The sequence below is a fragment of the Bufo bufo genome, chromosome 3 (genome assembly GCF_905171765.1).
Source record: "Bufo bufo chromosome 3, aBufBuf1.1, whole genome shotgun sequence".
In the NCBI taxonomy this organism is placed as follows: domain Eukaryota; kingdom Metazoa; phylum Chordata; class Amphibia; order Anura; family Bufonidae; genus Bufo; species Bufo bufo.
In genome coordinates, this window is record NC_053391.1 from 97,545,010 (window position 1) to 97,559,786 (window position 14,777).

General features: G+C 45.4%; 1 protein-coding gene across 2 annotated transcripts in view; it reads right to left on the reverse strand.

The window, feature by feature from the left end:
• The window catches only part of ABR (ABR activator of RhoGEF and GTPase), a 381,876-nt gene that overhangs the window by 227,882 nt on the left and 139,217 nt on the right, over positions 1–14,777 (reverse strand). For both annotated transcript variants that reach the window (XM_040423381.1, XM_040423382.1), the window contains exon 2: positions 5,701–5,885. In XM_040423381.1, coding sequence (XP_040279315.1) covers positions 5,701–5,885 — 185 coding nt within the window. The remainder of the gene's footprint in view (positions 1–5,700; positions 5,886–14,777) is intronic.

The following is a 14,777-nucleotide window of genomic DNA, read 5'->3' on the forward strand; positions in this document are numbered from 1 at the left end:
GTTTACAAATACTGACGCAAAATACTGACCAGAATGCCAACGTGTGAACAACGCCTATGGGTGAGAATTATGAAAATAGGACAAAAAAACTTAGCTCAAACCTAAGCACTTCCTGGGGACGCTACAAAGCCACATTACCCATGGGCTTAAATCCGTTCTTGATTTTGGCTTCCAAAAACCGCTGACCACGTGGCTGCACCCTAGTAGTTTTCACACCAAGATTTCAGTCAACCACGCTGTTACGTTTGGAAGCCAACCTCTAACATTATTATACCGCTCTGCTCATCATTCTCCACTGTTTGCAGACAGCGAAGAAATAAACATCTGGCAGATCAATTTTCTTGTTGCCTCGAGAAACCAACATCCCATGTTCCGCTCCAGCGTGTCCTTCGCTTTGTGTTTGTCTTCAGCTGCAATCATCTTTTTTTATTTTCTTCTTTTTTCTGACTGCTATCTTGCCACGTGTCGCAATCATTAGGGTTTATTGCTGCCAATGTGAGATTTTTGCTCTGGGAATGGACAAGGAGCACAAGAATATCTACACCTGTAGACTCGAATGGACAACTTTTCCCACAAATATCTCTCATTTTTTTTATCCCACATAACAAGCCATTTGCTCTTCAAAGAGGTTAAATATAATCCCTTACTGACCTTGTGATGGACAATGACTTCTTCACCAGCTTGGACCCTTCTACTCACTCCACTGTTCTTGACTTCCAGAAGTTAAGACTCAGGCAAAAGCATGAATAATGGAAACGGCTGACTATTGCACAAACTAGGCTACAACCCATCATGGCATCTCATAATCTTCATTTCATAGAATTAAACAGCCATAAACCTACATCTATAGGTTCACTAATAAGATTTGGGCAGGTTCTGCTCATCTACAACCTACCTACCAACAGGAGACCCACCAACTTGCAGTTTCATCTACACAAAACTGCACTACTTTGTCTGAACCTCATGTATGATGGTAGCCCTGTACCTGATGCTTACTTTTGGTATTATTCTTCGGCCTCATGCACAAGACCATATTTTCCATCCATGGGCTATCTGCATTTTTTGTGGCTAGCCATTCGTTTCTATGGGACCATGCACTCATCTGCTTTTTTTGTGAATCCGCGTGGCCATTCTGTAAATTCTAGAACATGTCTTTTTCCAGTCTTTATTGTGGAAGAGGTTAGCCCTTTCTATTATCGGGGGTAAGAAAATTGTGGAATGCACACATGGAAGGCGTCTATATTTTGCAGATCCGTTTTTTTGCGGATTGAAATACGGACACGGCTGTGTGCGTGAGGCCTAACTGCCACTGACAGGGCCTCTTAATATACTTGGTCTACCTTGTACCTGAACCAAATCTGCCATATTCATAGCCACGTTCACTACAAGGGAGCAGATGAGACATTGTGAGTATAATTAAACACAACAGGAGAGGAGGAGGATTTGCCTCTTTATAATTAAATCAATGGCAATATCTTTCTCAAGAAACAAATGTTCCATTAGGCGCAGCGCTCCGACATAACTTCACCTGAGTAAATACCCTGTATTGCTGTTCTTATGGTAATGTAACTGTGAAGGGCTGTAATTAAGCATAACCTATCATTAACAATGTCATAATCTCTTCCAACCGATAAATCTGACTACAGATTATTTACATAGCTTCCGGGCTGATGTCATAGGACGGCTGATATCAAAACCACCCACAAAAGAAGATGGAAAATAAAGGATGGGACCAACGGTTTATGTCACAGAAACATCTTACTATGATAATCACCCTTCTGGATCTTAAAGGGGTTGTCCCACAAATAATATTCTACAGTTTTCAAACCGGCACCTGGATCTGAATACTTTTGTAATTGTATGTAATTAATAATGTATTCTAGCTACTGAGTTATTCAATGAACTCTGTTTGCGCTTTTTCTAATTTCTTTGTCCTGCTCAATGAGATGGAACTAGCTGCAGCATACAGGACACACCCTCTGAGAAAGGACACGCCCCTGAGAAAAGAAAAGGACACGCCCCCTGAGCTGACAGGTTGAAATAAATCTAGCAGAACAATTGCAGCAAAGAATGGGGAGATTTCTGGATCCATGTGAGGTACAGGGCTGGTTCTGGCTTTGTTAGAAAGAGCTTGTCATGTACTAGACTATGTATGATTTTCATTTTGTACATTAATTGTGGGATAACCCCGTTAAAGATTTACTTAGGTTCTTTAACATCATAAAGTTAACAAAATGCATGGTACCTGTGACCCAAACCGGAAAGAAAGCAGCACTTTGTAGCGCTAAGATCACACAGTGACCGCCATTTGTCCTAGGAGCATTTTGCCGCAAATTGGAGCTGTTTTTTTAAATAATGCTCGTTAATGCCTATGCTGGTTTTGCGGGTAAACAGGCGTTTTACCGGCAAAAAAAACCCACAAAGACATTAACAATCGTTAAGAAACCACAGCAATTTGTGGTAAATCAGCTCGCTGGTATGGTCTTCAGGCCAAACACCAGGTTGTACGCGTGCCGTGCCCTTACAGAATTAACTGGTCAGAGCCTGCAGGTAAAATAAGGAGCACGAAGCCTTGATACTTGCTGTACAAAACCATAAAGCATATACCCTGTAGCTGATAATATAGAATTAAAGTAGAGCTCCTCAAACTATAAGGCAGGCTGCAAAAGTAAGTGCCCCCAAGTAGCTGATAAGGCGCAGCTTGGGAGGAATGAGTGAATCTCTTGGGGCAGTTTCTGTTAGTGTGCCCGTACAGGGAGCTGCCCAGCCATCTTCATGTGGATTGCCGCGGCGCACCTGTACCTGCTATTATTTCATATAGGAACTACAGGCGTGACCCAGTAACAGTTAGAAGTAATCCGCATGAGGATCCAGAGGCCAGACCGCACAATGCACCCTCAGGGCTCATGTACCCGACCGTATGTATTTTGCAGTCTGCAAAGCACGGATCTGCAAAAAATACAGATGATGTCCGTGTGACATACGGACCTGTAAAAAAACGGAAGGTTAAAACAAATACGTTCGTGTGCATGAGCCCTTATACTGGGATCAGAACACATAATTTTGGCACAGACTTCAACCACTGGTGGCAAAGCTGAGGCATCACAAAGTTTTGGCTGGTCAGGTCCTAATGTGAGATTCAGAAGCTCCGGTTTAGAAAATATATCACATATAACAAGTACTGTATGGCCAATAAAAAATAAAAAAAACGGTCTCAGGCTGGACATTCAATCCATGGCTATGTTTCAGATGCCTATAGCTGAATATCTGGTCAAATATCAGTTATATCTCGAAAAATGGGGCGGAAGGGGGGTTAAATGTACTTTTGTGCTGCAATGGGGGGTTCACATATACCCGGCCATCCGTTTTAGTTTCCCTCCAGCATGGAGCAGAAAACGCTGAAGGGAAACTGATGCCGCAACTAACCCTATATTTTCTATACGACGGTTCCTGGCATATTGGGCATCGGTTTTGATGGCAGACGTTTTCCAGGACTGGACAGAAAATGTCTGCAGGCAGCGTTTTTCTGTCAAGAGGTTTTCAGTGTATGGACGTCAGGCAAGTGTACATGCACATTGCACAAACACTTCAGTTGTGTCCGAACACAATTTATGTATGCGCACCTAGCCCAAGTAAGAATAGTGTTCACCAGTAATAAATGTATAGCGGACACGTAATGTGGATCCCACGAGCAAGCAACTAAAAAAAATTTTATAGCAGCACTGACAGCATAAAAGTGAGCAGGAGAAAACATATTTCATCTGCCATTACAGAACCAACAGGAGTTGTCAAATTTGCTCGAGATGCTAGAGGTTCACATATATACAAAATTTTATACAATGAAGGGGATAAGGTGGATTCCTTAGTGAGACCATAGTGATTTGGATAACTGGGGGTTTACAATAATGTAAAATGGCGTTACTCAACCAGTGTCTCTCGGACCGCCTGAAGGTAGCTCCCCAGCTAATGGCAGCTGAAGATACTAGTGTGTACACGTGGAACCAAGGATATTCCCCCATTGTCTGATAGGTGCGGGTCCCATCGCTGGGACCTGCACCTATATCAAGAACGGATCAGGCAAAGTGGTGGCTGGAGGACTCGGGTCTGGCCACCAACAAGCGCTCTCTCCATAGAAAAAGTGAATGGGAGCGCACCGCGCATGACCAGCCACTGCTCCCGTTCACTTCTATGGGCCCGATGGAAATAGCTGAGCCAGGGGCTCCGTTTAGAAGATAGGTGCGGGACCCCCACCTATCAGACAATGGAGGCATAGCCTAGCAAGATGACCCCATTGTATCAAAAGCTATATCACGTAGTCATTAATTTAGTAGGCTTTTCCCTTTCAGCATTCAATGTGGCTCAACACCAGGCTTGGACTGGCCCACAGGAAAACAGGTGAATACCCCAGTGGACCCCCAGTCCCCAACCCCCTGCACAAGTAGACTGTACTACATACAGATAGTCAGCATAAGGCATCTCAACCAGCCTACGTTCATATAAAAACTGGGTGGAGTATTTAACAAACCACCCAGCTCATCATTGAAGATGCAAGTGGCTGAGTTTACTTCTAGGCACAGAGGCAGGTCAATCCAAACTAGACAGAGGGCTACTACAAAAAAAAAAAAAAACTGGTTTGCCACAGTTTTAGGGATTTGCAAATGGGGATCAGGTAATATTTTTCTGTACGGTGGGCCCCCAGAATGTATTTTACTGGTCGGCCCTGGGCACCCCAGTCTGACACTGCTCAACACCAACTTCTGAACGTGGCTTGGCCACTAGAAGAGCCTCTGCTGTAAAGGATACTTTTGGACAGACAGGTATCACCCACTAGGAACCCTAGAAGTGGTGCCACATGGGTGATACAACCTTAAATGTTTTATAGCCACCAAGTCTCTACAGAGATTATTTTCGTTGGTAGCGCAATAATACATAAGTTGACCAAAAATAAAATGTACAGACCCATGCAAATTTGCCACATGTCTTTTACCTTCTTTATACATAATGCCTGGCAATGGGGAGTAATTCAGGTCATAAATAACCATAGACCGCTTGATTCAATACGCATTAATTTAACGGTACTTACAGTACACAGAAAATCACTCCTCCACACACATCAGATCTGAGTAATTTCTGACATACATAATATCCAGGCAACGAGATAGGAGAAGCAGAGAAGGAACACAACAGATATCCAACCTTAAGCGCAGTCACGTTCCTCTAACACGTCTAAAGCTTTTAATTATTCTTTTAAGACTATTAAACTTTTTTTCTAATGACAATAGAAGATAAATGAAATTTAGAATGGAAAAAAAAAACTATATCAAATTTTAGCTCCTGCGTAGTCAATACTTCGTAAGGGAATCATCTCCGATATGAACCAAACCTATGATACACACAACCAACAGCAACCAAAGCAAAACCATAAAAAGCAATAAACTATCAGTCCAGAAGAGAAGTGCAAAGTCTATAGTACGACATAGTAAAATTACAAATAACACTGAAAAATAAGAGACGACAATAGATCGAGAGATTCTGCTTCATACTAAAAGACCTAAATCTACAAACACTAGACATCTTTAAAGCAGTTATAAAGATCAAAAATTACACAATATATCAAAAATAATTATACTTTATGCAAACAGGATTACCGGTACCAGACAAATAAGCATATGAGGTACTCAAAAATGAAGAATCTCTTACCTCAGGAAGTAAGCCCTCTGTGGGAGTAGGCGAGACCCCATCCACGCTGTCTTGACTCCTGGCACTGAGCTGTGGGGACATTGTGGGGGATTCATCGATGTAGGGCATAGTTTCTGACCCCTCACGAGAGCTTTTCTGCTCCTCATTCCCTTCGGCGTCGTACCCGTCGGTGCCGTAGTTGAAATCTGTGACGAGGAATAAGAAAGGCCGTTGAGTGCCTTCGATAAGGGCGGCCAAGGAAGAGGCGTACGGCTTGTGCCTGGGGGTCATACTGGCATCTGAGCTTCTCGAGAGGAGAAGTGAAAAGAAAGCACAGGGAATGAATGCTGTAGAGGTTGGAGGGAAAAAAAAAAAAAAGAGAATAGACTGGAAGAGAACACACGACAGGGAAGAAGGAAGCTGACGGAAAGGGGAATAAAATATAACAATAAAAAAAAGGGCAGACAAGTTTAAAAATGTAAATGAGCAGGTGTACGGGAAAGTAGAGAAGAGTTATACAGGGTGGAAAATAGAGTTAAGGGGGGTACGAAAAAGACAAATGATGAAATAAGTAGAAAAACGTATGCTGAGAGGAGATACTATGAGCAGAGGGAGACTGAGGAAGGCACAAGGAGAAGCATCAGGAGCCAGAAGAGCTAGTCCCGCAGTTGGATTACAGAGGTCAATTGACCACCTCCGAAACACACTACGACTGAAGGATTAGGGGAAGCCTGTGAGCTTGTGAAAACTGGAAAATCAGCGGCTGTCCACAGATGACAGCATCAGAGCTATTCCGGGCCTTGCTCGTTGCCTCCTTCTCTGAGTCAGAGAGACAGAAGGGGGGTGTGGGGGCTCACTGTTTCCATTTTAAAGCTCCCGTTATTGTACAAATACAATTTATAAAAAGGTACATGTAAAAAGAACACCTTTACCGTGGAGGGCTGCCTGCATTTCTCTGCCAATTGTTTTCTTGTGTTTTTTTTTCTTCTCTCCCCGGAGAGTGCTGTTTTATGTTCTATATGTTTAAGATTTAACTCTAAATCATAGGCCTTAAGCCCCTGGAACTGGCGTCGCCGTAGCAACCTTCCGTGCGGGATTTTTAGCAATTCTGCAGACACTTTACAAAGTCCTAATCGGTTACTGTTGAGAGGAGTGGGTTTTACGAAGTGTAAAAGAATGGACACGGAACAAAAAAAAAAACGAAAAACGAAAAAAAAAGAAAAAAAAAAGTGAAAAGAAAGCCATGCAACGGGCTGACGGCTGGCGCTCCGCCAAACGCATCAACATTAACAAAACTAATTGGGGAAACGGTTCATATTAAGATAGAAAGGTATAAACAGAGCAGGAAAAAGAGGCTTCTCATACAATCACAGATACTCACAAATTTACTAAAGTACCTGCGCCAAAATTGGTGCATCTGGGGTTTCTACACTTTTTTCTGACATGCTCAGCATGGGGCGAAGCTTCTCAGGAAAGGGCTGGGTCTGAGATGGGCCTTTTACAACGAAATTGTGCCAAAATCTGGCGTAAAAACCTGTCTCAAAGTAGTCCGTGTAGAGTCAGAGAAGCGTCTATCCTCCAGCCTGAGCCCCTGTGGTGAATCTGGTACAGGTCTAGACAGCAGGTCTAAGCTTACACCATCTTTATCATCATTAGTAAACATAAGCCATAGTATTTTATCAATTTCAATGGCATATATGGGACATTTTCAGAACCTGCGAAGGTGCTACACTATAATGCTGCAGATAAAGGAAGCCCTCCACAAATCCAATATTACATCTTCTTAAAGGGCATCAGTCAGCAGATTTGTCCCTATGACACTGGCTGACCTGTTACATGTGCACTTGGCAGCTGAAGGCATCTGTGTTGGTCCCATGTTCATATGTGCCCGCATTGCTGAGAAAAATGATGTTTTACTATATGCAAATGAGCCTCTAGGAGCAACGGGGGCGTTGCCATTACACCTAGAGGCTCTGCTCTCTCTGCAACTACCGAGCCCACTGCACTTTGATTGATAGGGCCAGCCAGTAATAACATCACATCCGACCTGTCAATCAAAGTGCAGGAGTTGCAGAGAGCAGAGCCTCTAGGTGTAATGGTAACACCCCCGTTGCTCCTAGAGTCTAATTTGCTTATATTAAAACTTAATTCTTCTCAGCAATGCGGACACATATAAACATGGGACCAACACAGATGTCTTCAGCTGCCAAGTGCACATGTAACAGGTCAGCCAGTGTCATAGGGACAAATCTGCTGACAGATGCGCTTTAAAACAATGAAACCGTCCATCAAGTGAGAAAAAGGTACAAATATATGTACTTCAACATGGCTAAGGCCTCTTTCACACTTGCGTTGTCCGGATCCGGCGTGTACTCCACTTGCCGGAATTACACGCCGGATCCAGAAAAACGCAAGTGTACTGAAAGCATTTGAAGACGGAACCGTCTTCCAAATGCGTTCAGTGTTACTATGGCAGCCAGGACGCTATTAAAGTCCTGGTTGCCATAGTAGGAGCGGTATACTTACAGTCCGTGCGGCTCCCGGGGCGCTCCAGAATGACGTCAGAGCGCCCCATGCGCATGGATGACGTGATCCATGTGATCACGTCATCCATGCGCCTAGGGCGCCCTGACGTCACTCTGGATCGCCCGGGAGCCGCACGGACGGTAAGTATACTGCTCCCCCGCTCCCCGCTACACTTTACCATGGCTGCCAGGACTTTAGCGTCCCGGGAGCCATGGTAACCACTCTGAAAAAGCTAAATGTCGGCTCCAGCAATGCGCCGAAACGACGTTTAGCTTAAGGCCGGATCCGGATCAATGCCTTTCAATGGGCATTAATTCCGGATCCGGCCTTGCGGCAAGTGTTCCGGATTTTTGGCCGGAGCAAAAAGCGCAGCATGCTGCGGTATTTTCTCCGGCCAAAAAACGTTCCGTACCGGAACTGAAGACATCCTGATGCATCCTGAACGGATTTCTCTCCATTCAGAATGCATTAGGATAATCCTGATCAGGATTCTTCCGGCATAGAGCCCCGACGACGGAACTCTATGCCGGAAGACAAGAACGCAGGTGTGAAAGAGCCCTTAGTGTTTTTCTTTTCCGGCATAGAGTTCCGTCACAGGGGCTCTATACCAGAAAATAACTGATCAGTTTTATCCCCATGCATTCTGAATGGAGAGTAATCCGTTCAGGATACATCAGGATGTCTTAAGTTCAGTCATTTTGACTGATCAGGCAAAAGAGAAAACCGTAGCATGCTACAGATTTATCTCCGTCGGGAAAAAAACGGAAGACTTGCCTGAACGCCGGATCCGGCATTTTTTTCCATAGGAATGTATTCAAAATACCGGAATGCCGGATCCGTCCTTCCGGTCTTTAAAAATGAGAAGAAGAAAAATACCTGATCCGTTTTGCCTGATGACACCGGAAAAACGGATCCGGTATTGCAATGCATTTCTCAGACTGATCAGGATCCTGATCAGTCTGAAAAATGCCTGATCAGTCAGAAAAAAATGACATCCGTTTGCATACAGTTTGACATGTCCTATTCTTGTCCGCAATTGCGGACAAGAATAGGCATTTTCTATTAAGTGCTGGCGATGTGCGGTCCGCAAAATGCAGAGTCTCTGTGCTGCTGCCCCAAGGCGGTAGTAAAGCGCATGACCACAAACCGTGCAGCAAAATTGCATGCAGTTACCACACATTGCTAGTTTCATGTGAAGTCCAGGTGAAACTCATCATCAACCTCACGGCGTATTCTTGCGCTGTTCTCGGCAACGCAACATACTACTGCACCGTTGCTTCAACATGAAGATCCAGCATAAGACCTGCTAGATCAGGGATCAGCAACCGCCCACACTCCAGATGTTCTGAAACTACAACTACCAGAATGCTCCATTTACCTCTACGGGAGTTTTGACAACAGCCAAGCATGTTTGCATGCTGGGAGTTGTAGTTTCACAGCAGCTGGAGTGCCGAAGGTTGCTGATCCCTATGCTAGACCATTGTTCATCTTGTCCTCTTCACTAAATTACAAGCATTTACAAGGTTATACATTCTCCCCCGGTATCAATCACACTCTCCCCAGTTCTCGCCATCTGCCACATTTGCATGGATCAAAATCATAATCTATACAAATGTCCACAACCTCCCGCCTACGTCTCTGCAGGCGCTCCACATGCAGCCATATAGTGCCATACTATTTCCCAGGCAGAATAGCTCCATAACAAGACGTCTGATCATATACAGATGTGTGCATGAGCCCTTTTGTTGTCCTTCCAACTGGTGTTTTAGGCTACTTTCACACCTGCGTTTAGGTGCGGATCCGTCTGGTTTCTGCACAGACGGATCCGCACCTATAATGCAAACGCTTGTATCCGTTCAGAACGGATCCGTTTACCTTATTCTTTTAAAAAAAAATCTAAGTCAAAACGGATCCGTCCTGACTTACATTGAAAGTCAATGGGGGACGGATCAGTTTTCAATTGCACCATATTGTGTCAGTGAAAACGGATCTGTCCCCATTGACTTACATTGTAAGTCAGGACGGATCCGTTTGGCTCCGCATCGCCAGGCGGACACCAAAACGCTGCAAGCAGCGTTTTGGTGTCCGCCTCCAGAGTGGAATGGAGGCTGAACTGATGAATTCTGAACGGATCCTTATTCATTCAGAATGCATTGGAGCTGAACTGATCCTTTTTGGGCCGCTTGTGAGAGCCCTGAAACGAATCTCACAAACGGAATTCAAAACGCCAGTGTGAAAGTAGCCTTAGACGTTCTGTTCTGCCATCCATTATCCTTCGCCAACCAGTAGGAATCTAGCCTCAAACTGGTCAAGTGGCCGGCTGAAGACCACTAGTGGTATAAATGCCCCCTGATCACTGCACAGTGCAGCCTTTGCTGGTGGGGATTTTCTTTGCTACAATTTGAATACATTTCGTATCAGAGCATAGTCCTGATTGCCGGAAGATGCAGTCACACGTAAGCAGGTTACAGACCCTCGGAGACTGGAAACATGGTCTGATTATAAGGGCTCTTTCACACTTGCGTTCTTGTCTTCCGGCATAGAGTTCCGTCGTCGGGGCTCTATGCCGGAAGAATCCTGATCAGGATTATCCTAATGCATTCTGAATGGAGAGAAATCCGTTCAGGATGCATCAGGATGTCTTCAGTTCCGGAACGTTTTTTGGCCGGAGAAAATACCGCAGCATGCTGCGCTTTTTGCTCCGTCCAAAAATCCGGAACACTTGCCGCAAGGCCGGATCCGGAATTAATGCCCATTGAAAGGCATTGATCCGGATCCGGCCTTAAGCTAAACGTCGTTTCGGCGCATTGCCGCATCCGACATTTAGCTTTTTCAGAGTGGTTACCATGGCTGCCGGGACGCTAAAGTCCTGGCAGCCATGGTAAAGTGTAGCGGGGAGCGGGGGAGCAGTATACTTACCTTCCGTGCGGCTCCCCGGGCGCTCCAGAGTGACGTCAGGGCGCCCCAAGCTCATGGATCATGTGATCACATGGATCTCGTCATCCATGCGCATGGGGCGCTCTGACGTAATTCTGGAGCGCCCCGGGAGCCGCACGGACGGTAAGTATACCGCTCCCCCGCTCCCCGCTCCTACTATGGCAACCAGGACTTTAATAGCGTCCTGGCTGCCATAGTAACACTGAAAGCATTTGGAAGACGGTTCCGTCTTCAAATGCTTTCAGTACACTTGCGTTTTTCCGGATCCGGAGTGTAATTCCGGCAAGTGGAGTACACGCCGGATCCGGACAACGCAAGTGTGAAAGAGGCCTAAGGCTCAATCACAATGACGTTCTCTCTTTAGGATGGTGAGAAAATAAAGTCCTTGGGGTCATCAACGTATTGAACGCATGAGGGCTGGGCGATATGGCCTAACAATAAAATCTTGGTTTTGTTCAAACTTTTGGGCAATTGTACATTTAAAATAGCACCTGTGCAGCACTATTGTAAGGGGCACTAGACGGTATTCTAGTATCTGTGTTTGTGGGGGCTTTAAGGGGCATGACTACTGTGTGTATGGGCAGTAGGGATGCATAACTACTGGATAGGGGCACTAAGCGGGTATAAATACTGTGCATGAGGCATTAAGAGGGCATAACTACTGTACATATGGGCACTTAGGGGAATGACTACTGTGTGTGGGCATTAGGTGGTATAATTACTGTGAATTGGGGCATTATGGAGGTCTAACTACTGTGCATGAGGGCACTATGGAGTATAACTACTGTGCATGTGGGAACTAATGTGGTATAACTACTGTGCATGTTGGCACTATGGGGTTATAACTACTGTGCATGTGGGCACTAAGGGGGTATAACTACTGTGCATGTGGGCACTAAGGGGGTATAACTACTGTGCATGGGGGCACTACAGGGCTAATACTACTGTGTATTGGGGAATTATGGGGGTATAACTACTGTGCATGGGGCACTATGGGGGTATAACTACAGTGCATGGGGGCACTATGGCAGTAAACTACTACTTGGGGTCACAGAGGAGACTGGGTGGTATTGGGCATGTGGAGATAAAACAGTGGGCAAGTTAGAAGCATGGCTTACGGTCAAAAAAAAAATAAAATTGCTGCTGCGTCACTGATAATATCCATCCCTGGGCTTTTTAAAAGTTGGGTGGTATGCAACCCTACTAAAACCTATACTGTCTGATAGGGTGGATCCTGCTTATTAAAATAATACCAGTCTTATGAAAATCAGCTACAGTGTACTCGGGGGGTACTTTTGGTCGGGATCTGATCCACATGGCATGCACACGGCTGGTAAATTGTATTTTACAGATCCAGAGTTTGAGGACAGCAACATACATATGACAGCGCGCAGGAGGCCTAATTCTTTGTACAACTGTGGGCTTCCGTGTACTGAGGGGCTATCCTCTCTGAGCAATGCATGTTCCATGCTGGCCCCGCCCTCATTTGCACAAAGAATAAAAACGCTGCAACCTCTTTTTACAAAGCAGGTATCATTTTAATCAGCAGGATCAACCCTAACAGACAGTATAGACACGGTTGAACCTGCTGCTCTTTAAAAGGACTACCTGGGTAGCATAAAAACAACAACAACAAAAAAATAAACATCTGTCATAACCATTATACACTATTACATGTGCTCTTGCCTGCCCAAAAATATACACTGCTCAAAAAAATAAAGGGAACACTTAAACAACACAATGTAACTCCAAGTCAATCACACTTCTGTGAAATCAAACTGTCCACTTAGGAAGCAACACTGAGTGACAATCAATTTCACATGCTGTTGTGCAAATGGGATAGACAACAGGTGGAAATTATAGGCAATTAGCAAGACACCCCCAATAAAGGAGTGGTTCTGCAGGTGGTGACCACAGTCCACTTCTCAGTTCCTATGCTTCCTGGCTGATGTTTTGGTCACTTTTGAATGCTGGCGGTGCTTTCACTCTAGTGGTAGCATGAGACGGAGTCTACAACCCACACAAGTGGCTCAGGTAGTGCAGCTTATCCAGGATGGCACATCAATGCGAGCTGTGGCAAGAAGGTTTGCTGTGTCTGTCAGCGTAGTGTCCAGAGCATGGAGGCGCTACCAGGAGACAGGCCAGTACATCAGGAGACGTGGAGGAGGCCGTAGGAGGGCAACAACCCAGCAGCAGGACCGCTACCTCCGCCTTTGTGCAAGGAGGAACAGGAGGAGCACTGCCAGAGCCCTGCAAAATGACCTCCAGCAGGCCACAAATGTGCATGTGTCTGCTCAAACGGTCAGAAACAGACTCCATGAGGGTGATATGAGGGCCCGACGTCCACAGGTGGGGGTTGTGCTTACAGCCCAACACTGTGCAGGACGTTTGGCATTTGCACCAAGATTGGCAAATTCGCCACTGGCGCCCTGTGCTCTTCACAGATGAAAGCAGGTTCACACTGAGCACATGTGACAGAGTCTGGAGACGCCGTGGAGAACGTTCTGCTGCCTGCAACATCCTCCAGCATGACCGGTTTGGCATTGGGTCAGTAATGGTGTGGGGTGGCATTTCTTTGGAGGGCCGCACAGCCCTCCATGTGCTCGCCAGAGGTAGCCTGACTGCCATTAGGTACCGAGATGAGATCCTCAGACCCCTTGTGAGACCATATGCTGGTGCGGTTGGCCCTGGGTTCCTCCTAATGCAAGACAATGCTAGACATCATGTGGCTGGAGTGTGTCAGCAGTTCCTGCAAGACGAAGGCATTGTTGCTATGGACTGGCCCGCCCGTTCCCCAGACCTGAATCCAATTGAGCACATCTGGGACATCATGTCTCGCTCTATCCACCAACGTCACGTTGCACCACAGAATGTCCAGGAGCTGGCAGATGCTTTAGTCCAGGTCTGGGAGGAGATCCCTCAGGAGACCGTCCGCCACCTCATCAGGAGCATGCACAGGCGTTGTAGGGAGGTCATACAGGCACGTGGAGGCCACACACACTACTGAGCCTCATTTTGACTTGTTTTAAGGACATTACATCAAAGTTGGATCAGCCTGTAGTGTGTTTTTCCACTGACTCCAAATCCAGACCTCCATGGGTTAAAAAATTTGATTTCCATTTTTTTTTATTTTTGTGCGATTTTGTTGTCAGCACATTCAACTATGTAAAGAACAAAGTATTTCAGAAGAATATTTAATTAATTCAGATCTAGGATGTGTTATTTTTGTGTTCCCTTTATTTTTTTGAGCAGTGTATTTTGGCGTTACTCACCAGCCCTTTTATACCGCTATTTCTGATCACAAAGGGACAGGTAGTGGGACTTTCAGGGCGCTCTAAATGCTACAAGTTCATTCATCCCTTTCTTTCCCATCCACTCCTGTATCTCCTGCATGATCTCAATGCCAGCTCCATCATACCCAGCCATGTGGTACAGTATGATTCAGCTCCGACACAATGGGAGGAAGAGGCCACAATTCTGTCACATGGGTCCGTGTCGGTGCATCATACTGGAGAGTAAATTTCCAGGGTCATCTGCCCATAGGGAATCGATGCCCTATAAGCAGCACAAGTATATTAAGAAGTCTAATCTTTCTATGCAAGTACATTATTTTTCTCCACTGGATAACCACTTTA